A 24,965-nucleotide genomic window follows, 5' to 3' on the forward strand; every position below is an offset into this window, starting at 1 on the left:
AATTCTTCACTCTTTATCTGTCACTTGTTTTAGTCCACAGTGGACAGCTTCATGACTCCCAAAAGAGCCTACAACACCATAGCTAGTGGAGAGCAGAATGCCTAAAGCAGAACCGCACATGACAAAGATGGACACGAACTAGCTGCCTGCCAGATAATTAAGCAAGACATTTAAAAATCGGTAGCTATCAAATAATATTTCACTAGAAATGGTGCTTTGAATAAAAACTAAGGATTGTTTTTATTTATATCTGGCACAAATTAACATTAACCTTTTATAACATATCATGTTTTAAATCATTTCCCATTCGCAAATATAATAACTGAAAAAAACCGTGGAATTACTTTTTCCCAATCCTCATTTCAAAGCTCCTCATTATCAGCCAAGTCCATTTCAGCTTTAACATCATGTTAGATGCTTCCATTACAGGACTATAATGGTTTTAAAAATGCATTTGTAGCTCACTGAGCTGTATTATCTACAATACTTAACATATATTTAAATTATTGAAAATAAAGTACAAGGTCTTTTATTTTTCTTCATGGTGCTTTCAGGAAGACATCAGGATCTTCTCTTCTCCCTAAAGAAAAATAATAACAAAAATTAAGAAAGATAAATGTGCAATCTATTAAGATTACTGGTTAACTCGAACTTATAATCATAAAATTTCCAATTGCATAAAGCTCACAGAGGTACAACACAATGATATAGCTCACGGAAATAATGCTTAAAACTGAGTTATAAATTATGAAATGCTGAGCAGAAAAAACAATTAGGCAATTTCTAAATTGGAGTTCTATTTCCATGTCTATGATAAAAGTCAACTACTTATTAATTTAATTTACCACTTGAGTCTAATCGTCACTTTATGCTTGAGCCCGGGTCCCTGTCACAAAAAGGGATATATCAACTCATTTTCTTTTATCATAAATATTTATTGTTTCTATCAGGCATATCTTCTCACTCCAAACAAATGATTAACCCCTTTCAATGGGTGATTAAACAATTACATATCTGATGGCTGCAGATGACGTTGGCTAGTATTTGGTTATTAGCCTGACACGTGCACTAAAATAGCTTTGCTCAGGAGATGTAACAATTTGTGCCTGTGAAATAATAAAGTCTACTAGTTTCATTTTCTTTGCTACAGTGAAATTTCATTAATGCAGGCATCACAAATTCAAAAATCAGGATCATGTTGGCCAGGCTAACACCAGCTTTTCCCTCCTAAAGGGAAAATCTAGTTACTAAGCAAAGGCAAAGGACACCCAGGTGTTCTCTGAGTTGTCCCCTCTTGAACATTATTTGTGTCTGAATTAGTGAACTGAAATGATACTTATGCATTGACAAAAGAGAATGGGGGAAATGAGATGGAATGAGATGTCAAATGTGGGTTCATAGAATTTTTTACATTTTTGCAGGAATTTTTACTATAAAATTACTTTTTCTTTTTCAAGTACAGTTTACAGTCAATATTATTTTGTGTTAGTTTCATTAAATTTTATAGAACAGCATATTGAAATCAAAGCATGGGGATAGTCCCCTCTCCTTTCACTTGGTTTGCTGGCTACATCTACTTTCTCATTGCATTTTTCTTATAGAACTTCCTATCTACACTAATAAAAGAGAAACATGCAAATTAACCGTCACTCCTCTATGCCAAGCCATGCCTACCAGACAATCAGGAGTGAGTATGCAAATTAGCACAACCAACCAAGATGGCAGCTGGCCACAGAACTGGAGCAAGCAAGAGGCTTGGGTTGCCCCAGCAATGGAGGAAACGAAGCTTCCTGCCTGCCCTGGCTGGCCCTGGCCTCCACTCAAGGCTACAAAGTTTCAATTATAGAATATAAATAAATCCTAACAAAAATGGCAGTGGCCACAGAGCTGGAGCAAGCAGGAAGCTTGGGTTGCCCCAGCAATGAAGAAAGCCAAGCTTCCTGCCTGCCCTGGCTGGCCCTGGCCTCCACTCAAGGCTACAAAGTTTTAATTATAGAAGATAAATAAATCCTAGATACTTGCTTTCAGACAGCCCTGGCCTCTGCTCAAGGAGGCTCTGAAAAAAAGAAAAAAAGGAAGGGCTGGGACCTTGGGTCACTGGGGAGTGATCAGGCAGAATAGGATGGCAGTTGTGGGTGATCAGGCTGGTGGGGCTCAGGGCCATTGGGAGTAAGCAGACCAGCAGGGGGGCCAGTTGGGAGTGAACAGGCTATCAGTGGGGGTCAGTTGGAGGTGATCAGGACAGCAAGGGGGGCAATTTGGAGTGAGCAGGCCAGCAGTGAGGGACAATTGGGGGAGAACAGGCCAGCAGGCAAAATGGTTAGGGGCAATCAGGCAGGCAGGCAGATGAGTGGCTGGGGCCAGAAGTCCCGGATTATGAGAGGGATGTCCAGCTGCTGGTTTAGGCCTGATCCCTGTAAACTTGCAATAGAACATTCTTTGAGGGGTCCCAGATTGGAGAGGGTGCAGGCTGGACTGAGGAACACCCCTCTTCATGCATGAATTTCGTGCATCAACCCACTAATAACAATATGTTTATGAATAGATTAGCTCATAACCTCAAGCTTTCAAACCCCAACAAAAATTAACAGTAGGGTGGGAGTCTGGGAGGAAAAAAAGGAAGGAGACTAAGAAGTACAAACTTCCACTTATAAAATAGAGGCCTGATGCATGAAAATTCATGCAAGAGTAGGCCTTCCTTTCCCCAGCTGCCAGCACCAGCTTCCATCTGGCACTCAGGATCCAGGTTGGCTTCCCTCTGGCCACCTGTAGGCACCTGGGACCCCAGCTGGCTTCCCCCAGGCCACCAGCAGGCACCTGGACTCAGGCTAGCTTTCCTCTGGCCCTGGCTTCATCAGGTACAGCATCCAGAATGATGTCCCGAATACATCTGGTCTAATTAGCATATTACCCTTTAATTATTACAGGGATATAAAGCACAGCATAGGGAATACAGTCAAAAATTCTATAAAATAAAACCCTAATATGCAAATCAACAGAACAGCAGAACAGCCAGCAGAATGACTTTGCACTGACCACCAGGGGGCCAACACTCAACTCAGGAGCTGCCCCCCTCCCCCGAACCTCTACCCCTGGTTGAGGGTAGCTCCTGCACTGAGCATCTGCCCCCTGAGAGGGAGAGGGAGGTGACCAGCGGCAATCGGGGTGAGGGGGCAGAGCTGGTCAGTGGGCGGCACCAGGCCTCCTAATTGCCCCTCCTGCCAGTCGCCCCACAGATATACTTGATTGTCAGCCAGGCCTAGGAACCCTACCCTGCATATTAGGAACAGTCTCTTAGATTTAAAAATTAAAACCTGGCAAGGCTACTCTAACACTGAAAAAATGGGATGATGGAGCCATGACATACATGGACTCTGGCTTACACATATTGTGGTCAGCCCTGACTCTGACACATAACTGTGTGGCAAAGCCAATTACTTAACTTCTCTCTGCTTCAGTTTTTCCACCCAGAAGATGGGGACAATGGTACTACTGAGTCAGAAGGATCATGTTATGTACTATAATCAGGGCAAAAAATTATAACTGCCCATACAATAGTAAGATGCTTTTCACCTGTATTAAAAGTATGGTCACTGGTGCATGAAGTGTCCCAGATTGCGAGAGGGATGTCTGACCGCCGGTTTAAGCCTGACATCTCCCAAGGGGTCCCAAGTTGTGAGAGGACCCAGGGACAGAGGGACCACCATCCCCATGCACAAATTTCATGCACCGAGCCTCTAGTATCATAATAGCTATGTATGATGTCAGATGGGTACTAGATTTATTGTGATCACTTCATAAGTTAAAAAATGTTGAATCACTATGTCATACACCTAAAACTAATATGATTATATATGTCAACTGTAACTAAAATAAAAATTTGATACTGGCCAGTTTGACTCAGTGGGTAGAGTGTTGGCCTGTGGACTGAAGGCTCCCTAGTTTGACTCTGGTCAGCAGCCCATGCCTGGGTTGTGAGCTCAATACCCAGTAGGGGATGTGCAGGAGGCAGCCAATCAATGATTCTCATCATTGATGTTTCTATCTCTCTGTCCCTCTCACTTCCACTCTGAAATCAATAAAAATATACTTTAAAAATAATAATAAAATAAATTTTTGAAAAATTAATAGTAAACCATACCTGTAGTACCTTGTGTACTTCTAGCTGAGGACTTCTCAACTGGATACTGCAGAGGTATTACAATACCTTGATCTGGCTTCTGAAATGCTGAAATGAGATTTTTTATTTTCCGAAAAAATCTTTTATGAACCCCAGGTGCTGTCTGGAAAATAAAAGGCCAAGAAAATTATTCAACTACCTCATAATGCTATGAAAAACCCTACAAAATGTGTGAGGAATGCTTAGAGAGGTAACATTTGTGTAACTTGTTCAAATATTTGAAAACATAAGGAAGAAGAAAAAAACAACATCCCAGAAGAGCTTACTTTGGTTGGCTGAATTTCCTTGCAAGAGGAGCTAATGAGCTGTCATTTCAGTTCTCCCAGGGGTGGTATTAGTTTGTACAAGCTCTTGCTCATTGCCTTGCCCTTCCTGCCTGCTACCAATCATACATCCCAAACCTCTAAGGGTATACAGGACATTACCCACAATGAATTCACCAACTTAGAAGATGCAGTTAAACACAGAAAAAAACTTAGATCCTATAGGTCATTAATAAAAAGTCTGAAGAACAAAACAAAAACAAAACAAAACCACCACCACGTATCTTCCCTGTCATCATCCCACAATATAAAATGCTACACAGGAAATTAAAATTGACTGTTATGATACACATAATGCATGGCTAAGTTAGTCCTTATATGCTCACCTCACAATATGTCCTGCCTCATCCTTCACATTAAATTTTCTCCTCCTTGGGAAACTTCCGTTTCCTCCCCCAAATTACTCTCTGCTTCAACACTTCACTGTGACAAAGTTTTGTCTATGACACGAAAATGAAAGTCTGTATAAGGTCACCATTTTTTATTTGTTTGTTTGTTTCCGAAGACATCATTATTTGCAAGTGACTAGTAAAATGTATTCCTTTTCCTGACATCAGTTCTCTTGCAAAAACACAGCTTGAAATCAATAACAATTTCCTGCAAAGGCTTATGAGCCAAGCTTTAGGCATCATCTCAAAACTGTCATTGGACATGAAATAAAATAGTATTGCTATAGGCAATTGAACAATGACTAGTTTTTTTAGAAAGCTGTTTTTCAGCTATTCCATCTGGAATATTTTTGAGGTGGGAGCTGTTTGTTAGCATTTAATGAGAAAACATGAGGGCTGGCATGTAGAATTCTGCCAACTAGACTAAAAGCTGAAGACAGCACACTGTCCATAGTAACTCTCAGTCATTTCCTGCATTGGAGTAAGTAATTTTTCAGTGAAAGCACTGGGAAAGGTCTTTTGAGCTTTGAATTAGTGTACACTGAGGTTCACACAGCTAGGAGCATCAGTAGGTAGAGACCACTCTTGCACTCAGCTCCACCCCTATAAAAACACCTTCCCAGAACTCTACTTCATCCAAAATAACACGATCATTCTTACAGGGGCCCAAACAGTTCTTTGGCTTCAAGTTAAAATCTCCAAATTGCAAAGGCAGGATCTAGGCACAAAATACCTCCTTATATCTTCCTTAGAACACTTTTTTTTTTTTCATTTTCAAAACACTTTCCCACCTCTGGTTTCTACTGGTTCCTCAGAGATGGGGAGTTATTAGCTGATTTGGTTATTCTTGTTTGACGGATTTTTTTTTAAATGGAAATGCAAAGAGATAGTTCATCTTGCCCAAGCTCCCACAGATGACCAGAGGCAGAACTGACTCTATATCCCAGGACCTAGTCTTTTGCCTTTCATATCATGGCTAGACCAAACAGATTATAGTAAAGTTAAAGTCACCAACCAAAAGAGAAACTATACACTCTCCCAGTGTGGAAATATTTCAAATCACACATCTTAGCTGTTCTTATGGCTTATAAAATTATTTATCAGCTTTTTTATCGGGACTTATATGCAGTTAACACGTTATTATCCACGTTAACAGAGATGAATAACAGCACTGGATTTATTCAAACAATTTGAATTTGGGATGAATGTTTTGTTGGCAAATGGCTGACCTCATTTATAGTGCTTTGCTTAAGTTAACAAGTAAAATTATTTAACATTTATTGATCTACTGATGATCAAATATCCAGAAAAACACAAAGGCCCTAAAGTCAGCAGGGAGAGGTTCATACAATTATTACAAGTCACTTCTGGCAATGCACATGTTCATAAATGATAGGTGACTGTATGTAGGATTCTCTGAGGTAACAATTTAGCAAAATTTTAGCCTGTGTCACATGAGAGAAGTTAATACACTAGGCAATAATAAAACCTAAAAGTCTATCTAAAACTAGAAATTCTGTCCTTGCTCAGTGGATAGAACCTTGGCCTGTGGACTGAAGAGTCTCTCAGGTTTGATTCTGGTCAAGGGCGCATACCTCTACCTCTACCAATAGATGTGTTTCTCTCTTTGTGTTTCTCCCCCTCCCTTCCAGTCTCTCTAAAAATCAATGGAAAAATATCCTCGGGTGAGAGTTAAAAAATAAATAAAATAAAATAAAAAACCCTGCTTTAAAAATAAATATATAAATAAAACTAGAAATTCACATAAATATTTGTCTTTCATAATCCAGTGGTTCCAGGATTCAATTTTATTTCACTCTTTTAATCAAATCTCAGGCTTACCTAGATTCCTTGCACAATTTTTGCACAGAGGAGGGAATCCTACTGCCATAATTTTTCCTGCAGTGTGAAACTAAAACATGGTTCTGAACACAGTCATTTACCCAATTTTGAAAATACATTTATCATAAGAATTGTAACACTGACAACTCCCATCCTGTCACTGAACTCAGCTATTGTTCAAATTTGCACATTTCCCATATTGTCATCTCTTAGTTATCTGTGGAAACATGTTTTGGACCACAGCTGGCCTTCAATATGCTCTAGAGAAATTTCTTTTAACCAGGTGAAATGAGATCTGGGAATACACACTAGTTTAATATTCACCTTAGCAAAAGTACAATAGAGAAGGCAAAGTTAGCAAACAGGAAAAAATTGCAATATGCATTTCAAAAAAATAAATCTAAAGAGTTTTTTTTTTTAACTCTTTTCCCTTTGGGGAAAAAAAAATGCCAACATTCTGCTCTCTTGATGCAGAGAATTGTAATATCACTATATTTTTTTCTATAAACAGGGTCAAAACAGACAAAAGCATGAGACATATTTTTGTTTAGTATGTCCTCTCTTCCTTAGCATAATCACAAGTATGTAACAATCTGCATAGAATGTTATACTTGAAACAAAAGAAAACAAGTCTGAAGACATGGTTAGGTAAACCCTGATCATTTAAGACACTTTTCATAAAAACTGTCATTCCACAGCTGAATGCTACTTCACTAGGGAGAAGAGCTATTCCAGGTCAAATTACATACAAATATACATGTAGATATCATATACAACTATTCTTCATAATAAATAAAATTTAATTTCTTACTTAATCATCTGCAACAATGCAGACATTTTTTAAATAAACAAGTATAAATAATTTTTATTCCAAATGGTACTGGTTTCCTCTAATTAGTACTGCAGTATTAGTTATCCTGATATAAAGCAACACTGTGTTTGAAAAGTTGCCCTGATTCATCTCAGTAATTCCAAACATTTGTAGTTGCAATTTATGCTTTCTGGTTTACTGATGAATTTTTAAACATTGGAGCTGTTTTAATTTTTTTAAGTCTAGTATTTAGAATTTCTTAAATGCATAAATTTATTGAGTTATTAATAGAGGTTGATATTAGCATTTATGTTTTCAACAGCTCACAAAGAAGTGCTCCTGTCATAAAAAACAGACTGTTTAAAAGAGTCAGATATCAGAGAAAGCATTTGAGGTCAAAAGTTTCAGTTGTAGGATCCTCTATATTGGTGATATATGATATAATAGCCTTGTACATGGAAATAGAGTCATTCTACAGGTATTTCTTGCCATGATACAATGACTTTCAAATGTTTTCAAAGCAATCAGAATCCATTTTTCTAATGAAATCTTACTCAGAACTCTAGTTGATAAACAAAATAAAAGAGAACTGCTCAGGTTAAAGACAAACTGTGGATCCAAAGCCTACCTGCCTATATCCTTCTCTGCCTCTGCAACCCCCAGACAACACCAAGACACCCAGATGAAAGAAACGTTAAGATTTTGCAGAGTATAGCTTAAAAACCACTGCCATCTTCCCTCTATCTCTATTCCACCTCTCCATGTCCTTCCCACTTGGTTTAGTTGGGAGTCCTGCCTTCAAACTTAGAGCAGACCTGGTTACCCTAATACTTGGAAAACCCTCCCTTCTTTGAACTCCTGTGGCAAATAAGGTAGCACTTCATTATATACAATCGTATTGTTTGTTAGCAATTTGGGCGAATTCACATTTTTGAGGGCTTACTATGTTCTAGGTCTTGTGGTTAAGAACATTCTTTATATGCATTATCTTATTAATCATAAACTGAGCCCTATGAATAAGGGACTATTTTTAGCCTCATTATACATATGAAGAAACCGGTTCATAGAAAAGTTAAGTAGCCTGCCCAAGGTCATAGACCTATCAGGGAGGAGGGGAGACCCAACTTGGAGCCCAGATCCACCTAACAGCAAAGTCCAGGCTCTCAAATTGCTATTTAATTCATGTTGTATCTCCCCAAGAGTATTTATTTAAGCTTTGAGAAAATAACCCCCCACAGCAGCAACACTTATAGTAGTACCAGTCACTAAATAAATGCTGGTTTAATTATGGTACACATTTTTATATGCTTTCTAAAAGTTTGCATAGGCACTAAAAGTTTGACACAACTCCTCCACATTTTTTATTCTTTTCCCCAAGGCGAGACCACGCCATAACAATGGTGGTTAAACAGAACTGGGACCAAAGTTCTCTAGAGGCTTCTTAATGATCCATGAACACTTTTGGATTGCCGCTTTAGTGATTTGAATCTGATGAATATTTGGGGACTGTAGGATTTGACAGCTCCTTTATAAAACCACCCTAAAGTCAAACACCTCCCTGATACCCATAGAAGTATCGATAAAAATAAAAGATATATACCTCAGCACTCCAAGAACCTGTGTCTGTCTGGGATACTCGGTATGTATAAATGTAACCTTGATACCTGTGAAAGAATAAACTCCATTACTGAAAAATTCCAAAAGAACAAGTGGATGCTCTAAATTTGAGCTTTACTATTACATATAAATGTCACATATACTGAGACACACACATATGGCACCATGAATTCATAGGAACAAAAGCCCGGGGAATCTAATTGGCTTGTATGTTATATCCAGTAGATCGGTTTCCAATAATCATTCTTTATTCCTTTTTTAAAAATGTAGAAGCTCACACTCCTAAAGATGTGTCTAGTTGAGAGAAAGTTCAGACAAAAACAAACTAAAGACCTGTGTTGCAACTGGTAAAAATCATGAATTATTAAATAGATTTAACTTATAGCCTTATTATATTTCAGTACATATAGAACATTAAAGTGAGAACATTTCACTGGGATAAGGTACTATCAGGCCCACTTAAAATAATAGGAATAATAATGTTAATTGTAAGTATAATAAATGTAATACTATACTCCTAGATTACTACTATTATGTTACTTTATAATACAGGGTGTCCTAAAAAATGTATACACTCTTTAAGAGTTTATAGCTCAATTTTGAAAATTAAATATATTTTAATAAACACTGCCTTTATAATTATTCAAAGTGTGTATACATTTTTTGTGGATGCCTTATATATTATAAAATAGAGGTAACAGCAATTTGAATTAAAATGGAGTTCTGCTAAAGTACTACTTGAAAACAGCTTATCCTTTCATATGGAATAAATATTCTCCCTCATTACTCAGTTTGTATGCATTATGTCTATATATTTGATTTCTACTACATACCAAGAGTTTTATTATCTATATTAGTTTGCTCAGGCTGCCATAGCAAAATATCATAGACTGGGTGACTTAAATAAAAGAAATTTATTTTCTCACAGTTCTGGAGGCTGGAAGTCCAAGATCAAGGTATCAGCAACATAGGTTTCATTCTGAGGCCTCTTCTCTTGGCTTGTAGTCAGCCATCTTCTTGCCATGTCCTCACGTGACCTCTTCTTTTTGTGTGTGCATCGAGAGAATGATCTCTCTTTTTCTTTTTCTTTTTCTTCTTTTAAGGCAACCAATTTTATTGGATTAGGGCCTCACCATTATGACCTCATTTAACCTTAAATACATTCTAAATACCTATCTCCAAATACATCCACATTTGGGGGTCAGGTTTTAAAATATGGATTTGTGAGCGACATGACTCAGTTTATAGCATTCTACCACTGATATCCCCAAAGTCATGTCCTTGTCATATGCAAAATACATTCATTCCATCACAAAAGCCCCCAAATTCTTAAATTATTCAAGCATCAACTCTAAAGTCTAAAGTCTAAAGTTTTATCTAAATATCATCTAATCAGATACTCAGAGACTCTGAGTATGAGTCATCTTGAGGCAAAATTCCTCCCCAGCTATGAACCTGTGGAACCAGAAGGGTTGTTTGCTTCCAAAATGCAATGATGGGACAGGCATAGGACAGATATCCCTATTCCAAAAGGAAATAATGGGAAGGAAAACAAGGGTGACAGGTTCTAAACAAGTCCAAAACCTCATAAGGCCAAGTCCATGCTTGAGAATAATCTTCTTCAGGTTGATACTCTGCCCTCCAGGCACACTGGGTGTCACTGTCACCCCTACAGTTCTGGTGGGTAGCCTGGCGCACTCAGCAATGTTGGGTTCTAATTTCACTTTGAAACCTAGGTAGAAGCAGACTTGCCCTCCTGGGCCTGTATACTCAGCCTATGGTGGGAGTGGTATCACTGATGATCTCTGAATCATCTTCAAGGCCATTCTTCTCTTTTCTTAAAAGATAAAGCATGCTTGCAGCCAAATTGTTCTGTTCTCCTGTCCTATTCCTTTTGGCCCAAATTGACAGTTTGGAGCTTAAACTCTATTCCTGGCTTCTGCTGAAATGGCTAGTTAACATCGTGGGTAATCTCCTTAAGGAGTGATTATCTGGCCACACCCTTGGTGTTCTCTCCAGAAGAAGTTTCCTCATTTTTTGCCTTATGGGTAAGCTAAGAATTTGCCAAATCTTTAATTTCTGATTTCTTTTTGTTTATCAATGCTTTCTTGAATTCATCTCTTTCCCTTTGCATTTTACTATAAGCAGTTGGAGGATCCAAGGCACTTCAACAACTTCGCTTAGAAATTTCTCCTACTAAAGATCCAATTTGCAAGTTCTACCTTCCACAAAACACCAGACCACAGTTCAGCTAAAATCTTTCCATTTATAACAAGGATATAAATTCTTTTCTCCAGTTTTTAATAACATGTTCCTTAATTCCATCTAAGACCTCATCAATGACCTTTCACATTTATATTGTAGCTCTACCAACACTGTTCACAGCAATGAAGGCTTCGCTTAGCATGCACCTCCAAACTCCTCTAGCCTCTACCAATTGCGCAGTTACAAAGCCATTTCCAAGTTTAGATATTTGTTACAGCAGCACTGTATTTCTTGGTACCAAAATTTGTATTAGTCTGCTTAGGCTGACATAGCAAAATGGCTTAAACAAGATAAATTTATTTTCTCAAAGTTGTGGAAGCTGGAAATCCAAGATCAAGATGCCAGCAACATAGTTTTCATTCTAAGGCTCCTCTTGATTTGTAGGTGGCCACCTTCTTGCCGTGTGCTCACATGACCTCTTCTTTGTGTACATGCATGAAGAGAGATTTCTCTTCTTATAAGACCACCCATCTCTTGGATCAGGGTCCCACCCTTATGACCTCATTAAATCTCCTAAAGACTCTACTGTGTTTCCTTGAAAATAAGACATCCTCCGAAAATAAAACCTACTTACAGGTTTCCTTCTGAGTGAAATATAAGGCATCCCCCCCCTAAAATAAGGCCCCCTAGGCTAAACATGAGAGATTTAGTCCACTGATTCTGAAAGAAATGGAGTTACAAGAAATTCACCAGGAAATTCAGGAATTGGATTGTTATGATGATGTTTCAGAAGATGATGACATGACTGTCATTGAATAAATGAGTAAATTCTTGATACTGTAGGATTCACAGTTTGTCTGGTTTGTGTTGACAACTACCGTACTACCGTGCCGTATACAGGGAATAAATTTCCTTTATTTTCATTTAACAATAAATGTGTACCGTATTCTTCTTCATGGAAAAATAAGACATCCCCTGAAAATAAGATCTAGTGCATCTTTGGGAGCAAAAATTAATATAAGACACTGTCTTATTTTCGGGGAAACAGGGTATCTAATATAGTCACATTGGGAGTTCGGGCTTCAATATGTGAATTTGACAGGACCACAATTTAGTCCATAATACATGCATTATCTCTTTTGGACCACACAACAATCTTATGAACTTCCTCTTATGAAATTCATTTTGTAGATTAGAAAACTGACACTCTGAGAAGTTAAGTAACCAGAGCCACCATGGGAACTCAAACATAAAACTTGAAATGATTTTCTTAAAGTCACACAAAATGGAGATAGAAGCAGGGAAATAGATCTTAAATCTATTTTCCCTCTGGGAAGCAATTAATTACAATAATTTGGTACTATTAAAGATAGCGTGGAAAGGCATTATTTAAAATCTCAGCAATAATGAAAGCAAAATTCTAAGTAACTGGTTTTCCACTTTCTAAAACAGTGGGTCTCTAAAAAATACAATGAATCTATTTATTTCCCTACTATCATTCAGCCTCATCTAGTCAAAACAAATGAGTCTGTTTTGAAAATTGTTTCCTAACGAATCTGATCTTATCTCACTTTCAGTTAAGCAGCAGGAACCTGAGTACCACTTCAAAAGTCCTTACCTCCTTCAGTCTCTGAACAAGCCTGTGTAGGTGACACATAAAACTTCTGGTGATTAACCCATTTAATATTAACAATTTCCTATCCCCAACCCCTCAAATTTCTGAATGAGCAAAATTCTTTCACCCCTCAGATAAGTTGGCAGTTCATCTCTTCCCCTTTCAAGTTACTGAAGTAACTGACCAAGGAAGGATCTCCTATAGTCAGCTCTCACTGTCGTGTCAAGGATAGAAGATATCTAAACCAGGGCGATTCAAGTTACATTCCTAGGGTAACATTACTGGCATTACCTGGGATTTTATTAGAAATGCAGAATCTCAGGCCCTACCCCAGAACTGCTGAATCAGAATCTGCATTTTAACAAGATTTCCAGGAGTTTTCTAAGAACCGGAAAGTGACTAACATGCAAAGGGAATACCCACACTTCATTGGGAATATTGATGGCAATTTCCCCAAAGTCAAGCTGGCTCCTTTAACTCACTCGGGAACTTCTGTGTCATTTCCCCAAGAGTCACTCAGTCTATGCATTAAGAATGAAACTTTATTTAAATATGAGCTGAAGCTTTTTTTTAATTGTTTCAGTTCATTGAGCAGTGTTTCTGAAGCATTTACTGCCTCTTCCCCAACAAGATTTCATAGTTTTGTTTTCTGTACCTTTTATTATGAACAATAACTTTGTAATATAAAATTCAACTAAGATATTGAATATGGGTTTTTTCAAACTACACATACTCTCTCCCTGTCCACTGAAAAATAACTGCTCTAGAAAATAAGCAAATTATAACAAGAGCTATAAAAGTGTGTGTATTTTTATGTAATGACCTTGCTCATCTTCATACACTTCAGGAAGTCAAAAGGCAAAAGCAATTTAACAAAGGTTTTCATAGTAGTTTTATTTTAATAGTGAAAAAATGGAATTAACGTAAGAATTCCTAAATAAGAAATGTTCCTCAAATAAGGAAAATTCCAATAGAATGGTACAAAATTATACCAAAATTCAAAGATATTAGAGTCTTATATTTTTCAGAAAAATGTATGTTGATATAAAATGATAGTATGTGAAAAAAAGTGGACACTGATTACAACTGTTCAAAACTGTCTGTTCCTGTATGTATATAAACTAGAAGCAAATTTAAACTAATATAAACATATCCTTGCATGTTAATTTTCCCTATAAAGTTATATAAGTGGCTTATACTTTTTTTAAAGAAAAATAAGCATACACTGGTTTCTCTTCAGCTTGCATAAATTGTTAGCCTTTTACTAAAGATTTCCATAGAAAGAAACAAAGAAAGAAAAAAAAAGGAAAAGAAGTATAACTACCATTTGGAGCTTTACAAGTCTAGCCTATGCAAATAACAAACCATAAAAATATCATTCATTTTTAAAAACTGTTACATCCCACCTGGCTGGTGTGGCTCAGTGGTTGAGTGGTGATCTATGAACCAGGAGGTCACGGTTCGATTCCGGGCACAAGCCTGGGTTGTGGGCTCAATCCCTAATTGGGAGCGTACAGGAGGCAAGCCGATCAATGATTCTCTCTCATCATTGATGTTTCTATCTCCCTCTCCTTCTCCCTTCCTCTCTGAAATTTATATATATATATATATATATATATATATATATATATGAAGCCTGGTGCATTAATTCATGCATGGGTGGGGTCCAGCCAACCTGGCCAAGGGGAGAGGACATGGGTGGTTGGCTGGCCTGCCTACTGGTCGAACTCATGGTCAAGAGGACAATTTGCATATTAGCCGTTTATTATATAGGATATATACTGAGTGGCCAGATTATTATGCGTTCAGAGAACATAATAATCTAGCCACTCAGTGTATATATAAAGAAACAGTTACATCCCTTTTAGGATTACCTTTCCTGTGACTCCTTCCATTAATACCAGCAAACCAAGAATGTAGTGCAATCTTAACTTTTTTCTCCCATCAAACCTTTTTCAGACATGTTAGTAAGCTTGGAATTTTAATTTTATCATGAAAAAAATCTAGAAAATGAATAATTGGTGGAAAACAGTAGAGTTTTTTTGTTGTCTCCATTTATTTTCTTAACTAATATTTTGCATTTTAATGATTACAAATGATATGCTGATTCAGTCCCTGCTGATATTTAAATTTGCCTTTTCCACCCCCCTCAAAAGTGGTCCCCAACCCTTAAAAACATGTCTGGTTAGAAATGGACAAAAAGAGCCGAAACCGGTTTGGCTCAGTGGTAGAGCGTTGGTCTGTGGACTGAAAGGTCCCAGGTTCGATTCCGGTCAGGGGCATGTACGTTGGTTGCGGGCACATCCCCAATAGGGGGTGTGCAAGAGGCAGCTGGTCGATGTTTCTCTCTCATCAAATTTTCTAGCTCTCTATCCCTCTCTCCTCCTCTCTGTAAAAACTCAATAAAACATATTTTTTAGAAATGGACAAAAAGAAAGAAGCCTCACTTATTTTCTCAAGGGGTCAGTGTCAGGGACAGATCTTGGTTTAGAACAGATAAAACCACATCAATTCCTTCTTTATACCACTTCAAGGACTACACAAAAGAAAAAGGTTACCTATATATGATTTCTTCATGACACTGCAAATAAAGCAAAATAATATTCATGCTGTCTGTGTCTGTATAAACTAATGCAATGTGCAAAGTTTAAGGCACAATTAAATGTGACTGATTTTTAAACAAATATTTCAGAACTTGTATATCCAGAGGAATAGTAACCTATACAAAGCCATTATTATTGAGACTATACTCTGATCCAAGAAGTTTCTGAATTTCTTATGACCCAATATTCATTCTATAAGAGTGAATTTGAATTTTCAGAACTGTCCAAAGTCATTCAGTTTCAAGTAAAACTGTGTCATTCAGTTTCAAGTAAAACTGTGTAACCCCAGTTTTGATGAGTCATGACAATAAATATAATCTTTTCTCCTGAACTGCCACATAACATTTTATTTATGTACTCCTATAATGGTCTAACTTTGTATTGCAATTATTTATAGAACTTTTATTTACAACAAATACCTACTACATGTTAACTTTACAAATATTAACTCATGCAGTAATCCTCATAAACAACCCTATGAGGTAAGTACCATCCCTCTTTTCACAAATAAGAAACTTGAGGCACAGTAAGTTTAAGTACCTCACCCAAAGTAAAATAGCTACTTGATGGCCAGAGTTGGGATGCATACCCAGAGAATCTGGCTAGAAAATCTGGGCTCTCTTATACCAGAGAGAATGAATTAACAAACTGGTTTTAAGGTGAATCCAAAATCAGGCCAAAGGGCTGAAGCCAGAAGGGAAGAGCCCAAAAAAGGTCAACCCAGATATCCCCTTTCCTTAAGCTAAATGACAACTTCAGAGTAATATTGCCACTTCAATTTTATATTGTCAACCAGAGTCAGCACTTAATTTATGGGACTGTAAATTATCCATTTGGTAGTTTGTAAATTTCAAATTTCATCCTAGGCTGGCCTTCTGGCTTGCTCTGCAATTAACAGATTATGCTCAATTAATCCAAAGTAATTATGGTGGCGACACCAAAGCACATATCAAATTGCATTTAAAAACTGTAAGCCCGGCCAAGGTGGTTGAGCATCACCCAATGAACCAGGAGGTCACAATTTGATTCCTAGTCAGGGCACATACCCGGGTTGCAGGATTGATCCCCAGTGTGGGGCATGCAGAAGGTAGCCGATCAATGATTCTCTGTCATTACTGATGTTTCTATCTCTCTCTCTCTCCTTTCCTCTCTGAAATCAATAAAAATATTTTTAAACTATAAGTTGTTATAATTTCTCATTCTTTCAAGTTTTATGTGACACTGTTCTTCTCTGTTACAACTGATAAGTTGCAATTTTATTTTGTCACTGCTCCTTCCCCCACTGCTCCAGTGAAATTGTTTGATAGGCATTTTATTCCCAATCATCCTTTAAATCTTAAAGGACAAAAAGATAATTATCCTTTTATATGTCAAATGACTTCATTATGTGTCCTTGAAGCTAAAGAATATAATAGCACTTCTTCAAATATTCTATTAGATAAGTAGCAAAGTCAGATATGTACAGAAGTATGCTAATTATGGAAATAAACTATTTCATCAAACTAATTGTTTTAAATATTTTAAATTAGTTTTTCTCTTATCACTATCAAACTATCCCAGTGGGTAGCTGGGATTTTTCCAATTATTATCCACCTTGAGGATTAGAAGGGAAGAAAAGTGAGAGCTCAAATGTACCTTAGTGAAAAGAAACGTGTTACATCTTAAAAATAAAAAAGAATAAAATTAAATTAAAACTATTACCATTAATAAGAGCATTTTTTATACTGGGTGACTATAAAAAAAACACATAAAGTCAATAGATTTCCTATGCAACAGAAAATATAGTGGGAAAAGATTCTATTTACAATAGAAATGAAAGAATCAATACACATTTATACACATTATAACTAGAAATAAACTTTAAAATGTGCAATATCTACAGGAAAAAAACTATAAACCTTTATTGATAGATGTAAATGAAAAAATTAATAAATAAAAAGACATGTCAGGTTTGGGGGTGGGAAGACTAAATTCCTTAATGATGACAATTCCTCCTTTATTTATTAGTGTAATCCCAATGGGATTTTTTAAATTTAACAAAATTATTCTAGAATAGCAAATAATTATTTTTATTGTTGTTAATCCTCACCTGAGGATTTTTTTGCATTGATTTTTAGAGAGAGGGAGAGAAAGAGAAAGAGGAGAGAGAAGGAGAGAGAGAGAGAGAGAGAGAGAGAGAGAGAGAGAGAGAGAGAGAGAGAGAGAGAGGGAGAGAGAGAGAGGAAGAGAGAGAGAGAGAGGTCAATGTGAGAGAGACACATCCATCAATTGCTTCCCGCATGTGCCCTGATGGGGCTGGGGATCTAACCTGCAACCTAGGTACAGGCCCTTGACCAGGAATCAAACCTGAGGACCTTTAGGTATGAGACCCACACTCTAACCACTGACCACACTGGCCAGGGCAAGAATAGCAAATACTTTTCTAATGTATTAAAACATTATGTTACTCCAAAATGAGTCTCCCCAGAGAGTGCCATGCTGCCATGAAGATTGTTTCTAGTTAAAACTAAAACCTAACAAACTCAAGAAATTTTGTGGTTTTTTTCCTCCCCTTTATCTCCCTAAGGATATTCAGATAGGGGGGGAGGAGGGGGGAACTGCTTCAGTAATGAAACCTTAGCATATTCACTTTAGCACATATGAATTAAGTGTGGCAGACAGGGAGGATCAAAGCAAGTCTGTTTGTTAGGTTCTCTTCTGTGTCATGTTATTTCTGGGTGGCCCAGCAAGAAATCATTTACCATGGGTTTGCTCTTTCTCAACTACCTGTGAATTGCTTACTTTCCCTTTGAAGTCCATATACCTGCCTCCCTCTCCTTAGTTTAGAAGGGCATGTAAACAAACTTCAACTGCCCAATATGTCCTAAGGTTTCATATTCTTATTGAAGCCCCTATGTATATATTTAATAAATTTGATCATTTTGTCCTGCTAATCTGTCTCATGTTAATTTGATTATTAGTCCAAGCAGAACTTACAAGGACAGAAGGAAAACTTATTTTCCTGCCCCCACAATGTGATAGTGCTAGTAATATAAGAATAAGTAGATCAACTGAGCCAAATAGTTGCAAAACAATAATTGTTATATGTAAGAATTGTTACTGGTAAGACTTTAATATATGGTAAAGGAGGCTAATAAATCAATGGGGAATGAAAATTCTATTTATAAATTGTTAGCTATTTCAAAACAAAATTAAATTAGGTCCTTTCTCCACATTAAAATAAAATTCTAAATGGAATTAAAGTAACCAAACCACAAATTTAAAAAAAAAATTGAATGAAGTTTTTATGACATTTCTGGAGGAGAAATAACTGTTAAACTGAGAAGCAAAGAAAGAAATCAAACACAAAGAAAATGAGTGACAGATTTGACTACTAAAAAATCTTAATTTTTCTGTGTGTCAAAGAAAACTAATGGCAAACATGAAACTGAGAAAAGATACTTTCAACAGATCAAGAATAAGTATATAAAAATGTGTTAAGAAAAATAGTTAGATCCAAATGATTAATGGGTAAAGTACATAAAGAGCCAATTCATGAACAAAGATCTACAGCAGCTTTCCGGTTATAAAAAAGACACTCAATCACTAATCAAAGAAATATGAAATAAAGAGACACCAAATTTCAAGAATTTTTTTAATAGAATTTCTCACTTTTAAGGATAGTGTGGTAAAATGACACTATCATGCATTACTGGTGAACAAATATATGAATTGGAAAGGTCATTTAGGAAAAAATATTCGAAGATCATGTATACATCAAAAATCCCAAGCTGTTTCATGTTTTCTGACTTAGAAATTGCACATCTTTAAAATGTATCCTAAAGAAGTAATCACATATACAAAGAAAACTTTATGGACTGAAATAGTAATCATAATGGAATTTACAATAGCAAAAAGTGGAATGATTCTAATGTCTAAAAGTAGATTATTGGTTAAGGACAATATAGTACAGTCACTGGCTGGACTATCATGCAGCCATTAAAAATAATGTTTGAGCCGAAACCGGTTTGGCTCAGTGGTAGAGCTTCGGTCTGTGGACTGAAAGATCCCAGGTTTGATTTTGGTCAGGGGCATGTACGTTGGTTGCGGGCACATCCCTGGTAGGGGGTGTGCAAGAGGCAACTGGTCGATGTTTCTCTTTCATCGACGTTTCTAGCTCTCTATCTCTCTCCCTTCCTCTCTGTAAAAAATCAATAAAATATATTTTAAAAAATAATAATAATGTTTGAGCCCAACTGGCATAGTTTAGTGTCAACGAACCAGGAAGTCATAGTTCAAATTCCAATCAGGGCACATGCCTGGGTTTCAGGCTCTATCCTCAGTAGGGGGTGTGCAGGAGGCAGCCAATGAATGATTCTTTCTCATTATTGATCTTTCTATCTCTCTCTCCCTCTCCCTTCCTCTCTCGAAATCAATAAAAATATTTTTAAATAAAAATGTTTAAAAATCATTTGTAAGAACATTACATATGAATGGGTGTTTTGTGAGATTTTTTTTTAAATCCTCACCCAAGGATATTTTTTCCATTGATTTTTTTAAAAAAGCAGAGTGGAAGGGAGGGAGGAGGGAGAGTGAGAGAGATACATTGATTGGTTGCCTCCTGCTTGCATCCTGACATGGGCCTGGGAGTGTCTGTAGGCTGACACTCTAACCCACATGTGTCAAACACAAGGCCCGCGGGCCAAATCCGTCCCGCCAGGCCTTGCAATGTGGCCCGCACCGCGCTGTCATCACTGCACTCCACTGCGTTTCCATCACAATGACAGTTTATGACTGTTCAGTAAACCATTCGGCCCGCGATTTAGGCTGGATTTTAGATTTTGGCCCCTTCTCTGATTGAGTTTGACACCCCTACTCTAACCAGTGAGAAAACCGTCCAGGGCGAATGTTTTTTTTCATGTTAAGCAGAAAACTCATCAGAATACAATTATTGTAAGAGCATATGTGTGTTTACAAAAAAATTTTAAATTAAAATTAAAATTTAGAAGAAAATAAACTTAATTTTAATAATAATTGTCTTCAGGTTATAAAACTATAGATGGTTTTTCCCTAATTCCCACTATCTATATTTTCAAATTTTCTATAATATGAATAGATATTAATAACTTTTTAAATAAACTTACTGTATAAAAATATAGGATTTATTTATTAAAAATAGTTAAAGAACAATTTCTCACTTTAAATGTAGGTGAGCAGTTCTATAAATAGAAAACTTCTTTAGTATTTTATGAGATTCAATTTTCCAAAACTGAACAGGTGAAAAGGACTATCTGAAGGCCGTGACTGAGGGTTCAGAACTGGGGAAATGAACAAGCATAGTTTTAAAGTATAGTTTATAGTTTGAAGGCAAATGCAATGTTATATTCCTACATTAAAAATACAGAAACTAAAGCTCAACCAAACCTTTTTAAATAATGGGAGTAAACAGAAGAGAGAATGAGAAACTATTCTGAGCAAACCCTATCATCATGTTTTTGTTTAAAATAAGTGCATGGCTTACTTAAAAATGAAATGTGATTTTTGTTATTACAGCCTAGTTCTAAAATTAGGGGCAGGAAGAAAGGGTTATGTTTATCAAAAGGGACTCCTGACTCAAAAACGTTGAAGAACTCTCATAAAAAGCAATATATCCTAGTATCTTCCCTTGGTAACGCAGTCTAGCAGTCACTCTTTAAGAGTTGGAGGGTCCAGTGTGCCCATCAAAAGATGCTAGGGGGACTCCCAATTTGCTTACTATTTTCTGGGACTGCATAAGGAGGTTTGCATGGAAATTCAGTCATAAAAACTGAAAAGACAAGTATCACATGTTCTCATTTATATGTAGAATCTAATGAACAAAATAAACTGATGAACAAAATAGATCCAGAGACATGGAAGCATGGAACACACTGACAAATCTCAGAGGGAAGATGAGGGGGAGAATTTAGGAGGGGGGATAGATTAACCAAAGAACTTATATGCACATATGCATAACCCATGGACACAGACAATAGTGCAGTGAAGGCCTGGGGCAGGGCTGGAGTGGGGTGGAGGGGGTCAATGTAGGAGCCCTTCTGTAGTTCCTCCCCAGCTGGCCAACCTCTCATGTCCCTCCCCAGCCCCTATCGTTCACTGGTGGGGTCCCTCAGCCTAACCTGTACCCTCTCACAATCTGGGACCCCTCAGGGGATGTTGGAGAGTCATTTTTGGCCCAATCCCACAGGACAGGCCAAGGGACCCCACTGGTGCACGAATTTGTGCACTGGGCCTCTAGCACTTTCAATAATAAAGATAAATTTTAGAAACATATTTTTAAAATTAAAAGAGCCAAAAACGGTTTGGCTCAGTGGATAGAGCGTCAGCCTGTGGACTGAAAGGTCCCAGGTTTGATTCCCTTCAAGGGCATGTCCCTTGGTTGTGGACATATCCCCAGTAGGGGGTGTGCAAGAGGCAGCTGATTGATGATTCTCTCTCATCAATGTTTCTAACTCTCAATCCCTCTCTCTTCCTCTCTGTAAAAAATCAATAAAATATATTTTTTTTTAAATTAAAAGAAAGAAATAAGCTGTATTTATGCAAGATTCCCTTTGGATGACAACTTAAATGTTTGAGTAGTCCCCACCTGCCTAGATTAATTTCTTATGTGTTCCTGCCCTACATGGGCAGAAGGCTAAAGTTGTCCTTGTCTTTTGCTTATTTTATAAACAGCAATCTTATGCAGAAGGCAGGGAAAATATTACTATTCCTGTTTTACAAATATGGAAACTAGAACCCAGAGAAGTTAAGTGACTTCCCCAGATTCCACACACTGGCCTCCTGATATCAATCCAAAGCTCTTAGTAATAAGAAACAGTATTTGCTTTGATGGTTCATTCATTAGTTCAAAAATATATATTGTGTACCTATTATGTGCCTCATAATGCCTTTTATGTGCCAAATTGTGTTCCTGGTGTACGAAACAAGGTCCTACCCTCATGGAAGTTTACATTTTAGTAGGAGAGCCTGGCAATAAATAAGTAAACAAGCAAATGTCAGGTAGTTCAAAGCTCCTTGAAGAAAAATAAAGAGATATAGCATAACAAAGACAGGAAAGAGCACTTATTTGATTTCAGAGAAGAAGGAAGGAGGAGGGAGAGATAGGAACATCAATGATGAGAGAGAAGCATTGATCAGCTACCTCCTGCAAGCCCCACACTGGGGACAAAGCCCACAACCCGGGCATGTGTCCCAACTGGGAATCTAATCATGACCTCCTGTTTCATAGGTCAATGCTCAACCACTGAGCTACACCAGCTGGACTGGTCCACTCACTTTTCCATCTTCTTTTGAAAGAACAGAGCCTAAGAATTCTACTTGGTTTTCATTGACCTTTCCCAATTTCCACTTGGGGGGGGGAGAGAAAAAAAAATATATATGCAAAAATAAAGATATGAGCCCAAAAGTTGAATAGCTTCCAAGTATTTCCCTTGAAGCCTTTAAAATGAATGCATTTGGCGTGGCCTGACAGTTGCCACAAACATGGCTTGATCAATAAATAAACAAATAAATAAATAAATAGTGAAAATCCTCTGTCATCAGCCTCAGTATAATCTTTCTTCATTGGCCCAGGAGGTACTTTAAAACCTTGCAGTGTATCATTAGATATAGAAATTACTACCAAGCATTTTCACTCATTTTGTTTCTATCTATAACCTACTATGCAGAGCCGGTGTTTTCATATGGGTGTTTATATCCTGCTGACAAAAAGTAATTGAGCTACGTACTTCCTTAGAAATGTCCCATGAGTACTGAAAGAAACTGACTAAAAATATATATAATAGTAATAATAGCTTACATTTACAGAATACTTACTGTGTCTCAGGTCCAGTGCTCAAATTTTTACTTGTATTATGGCATTTAACCCTCACAATTCTATGAGGTAGGTAGTCATATTATACCCATTTTATAGATAAGAAAACTGAGGGCCTAATGGTTAACTTGTTAAAGTCACAAACCTAGCATTGGACTAGCACAGGATTAGGTTTCAGATCCGCATGACTCTTGAGCCCTGGAGCAAAAACGAAGTTGCTTCTGATTCAAAATGGGGCGTTAGACATAGATGTGCCTAGGTGAAGGGCAAAGCTGATTCATAATAAGGGTGTTTTCCCTCCATGTCCTTTACAACTTTTGTCTGTACAAGCTTTTATCAAGAAGGGTCCTGCTCCAAACACAGCTCTTCTAAAGGAAGCTGAATAAGCAGATCCAGAGAGGCAGTTTTACTCACAAACATCCCCATTTCAAAACTGACATTCCCCTACCGAAACTGACACTGCATTCTCACAGTAATGGATTTAGTTTTTTAGTCTGCTTCCTCTTCCTGAAGTTGATTGTCTTCTTTTGAGATGATACCTCCAAATCCACTTAAAGAAAGCTCGGGAAAAGCCTTTCTTTCTCTCAGATGCTAGTGGCCCTAAAATCTGGCTGTTCCATCACCCCAGGCCTCTACTTTGCTGGCCTATACTAGAGGACAATGGGGAAGTGGTAAGTCGGGATCCTGGGTCTTTCTCTGAACAAAGGTAAATTCCAGACTTCATTTCCCCACTCAAAAAGGAGTTCTCTGCAACCGAACCAAAAGGTGCTGGGGAGGCCTTTTATGGAGATCAGGAGGCTCAAGGAGTGAAATACACAGCATGGTCCACCATGGCCCTGGGCTGGACCTGAGAAAACACATTGCCTGCCCCCACCACCCATAGCCACTGCCCCTGCCCACCCTCTGCAAGCCCCAGGCCCAGCCACCCCACAATGTACTCACAGCACACACAGGCAGTACGCCCCTGGGACACTCTCGCTGTCTCTCAGCAAATAGCTGCCGTCCAGGCCAGTGGCAAGCAGGAGCTTCTCCCCTGTCTCCCGGCTGATTTTGCCATGATACACAGCCACTGCGTCCATGGCCTGTGGACTTTTGGGCGGGCCAAGGTGTGGGCTTGGAGAACAGAGATGCTACTGCTGCTGCTGCTGCTACTGCTGCTGCTGCTGCTGCTGCTGCTGCTGCTGCTGCTGCTGCAACCAAGCACGAGTCAGCCACCTGACTCCCAGTTCAAAAAAGAGAGAAGAGCGCCCAAACAACAGGATGTTGCCTACCTGCCTTAAAACCTCCTTCAGTTAAAACCAGCTTAGCAATTTAGCAGCTTGGTTATTGCCACTGGGTTCAACTCCCTCCCCGTTCCACACCCACCCGTCCAACAGAGGACAATTGGAAGAAGGTCCTTATATCAATAAGATCAGTACTGTACTACCAACATGCGCACACAGGAATGGTTGGTAGTGCTTCTGTTATTTCCATTTGCCTAGAGGCCACCAGGGATGACTGACCTTAACTAGTACCCCAAGGGGTTGATGATAGAGATAAGTTGTGCACGACC

General features: G+C 37.9%; 1 protein-coding gene across 1 annotated transcript; it reads right to left on the reverse strand.

Moving 5' to 3' along the window:
* Positions 1-215: 215 nt before the first annotated feature.
* SH2D1A (SH2 domain containing 1A) lies at positions 216-24,631 on the reverse strand. Its single transcript, XM_036443547.2, has 4 exons — positions 24,356-24,631; positions 9,146-9,209; positions 4,142-4,283; positions 216-580 (listed from the first exon to the last, which is right to left on the reverse strand). The coding sequence occupies exons 1-4, from the start codon at positions 24,490-24,492 to the stop codon at positions 540-542; spliced, it is 384 nt and encodes a 127-aa protein (XP_036299440.1). The 5' UTR covers positions 24,493-24,631; the 3' UTR covers positions 216-539.
* Positions 24,632-24,965: the final 334 nt, after the last annotated feature.

This window comes from Pipistrellus kuhlii, unplaced genomic scaffold (assembly GCF_014108245.1).
Source record: "Pipistrellus kuhlii isolate mPipKuh1 unplaced genomic scaffold, mPipKuh1.p scaffold_m20_p_19, whole genome shotgun sequence".
In the NCBI taxonomy this organism is placed as follows: Eukaryota; Metazoa; Chordata; class Mammalia; order Chiroptera; family Vespertilionidae; genus Pipistrellus; species Pipistrellus kuhlii.

What these genes read in the sequence shown, in the direction of transcription:
- SH2D1A (XM_036443547.2), bottom strand. Translation starts at nt 24,492, where the DNA reads ATGGACGCAGTGGCTGTGTATCATGGCAAAATCAGCCGGGAGACAGGG. An exon ending in GCGTACTGCCTGTGTGTGCT is followed by an intron (nt 9,210 to 24,355) that starts GTGAGTACATTG and finishes ATTCTTTCACAG; the next exon opens with GTATCAAGGTTACATTTATA. An exon ending in AAGTACACAAGGTACTACAG is followed by an intron (nt 581 to 4,141) that starts GTATGGTTTACT and finishes ATTTTTCTTTAG; the next exon opens with GGAGAAGAGAAGATCCTGAT.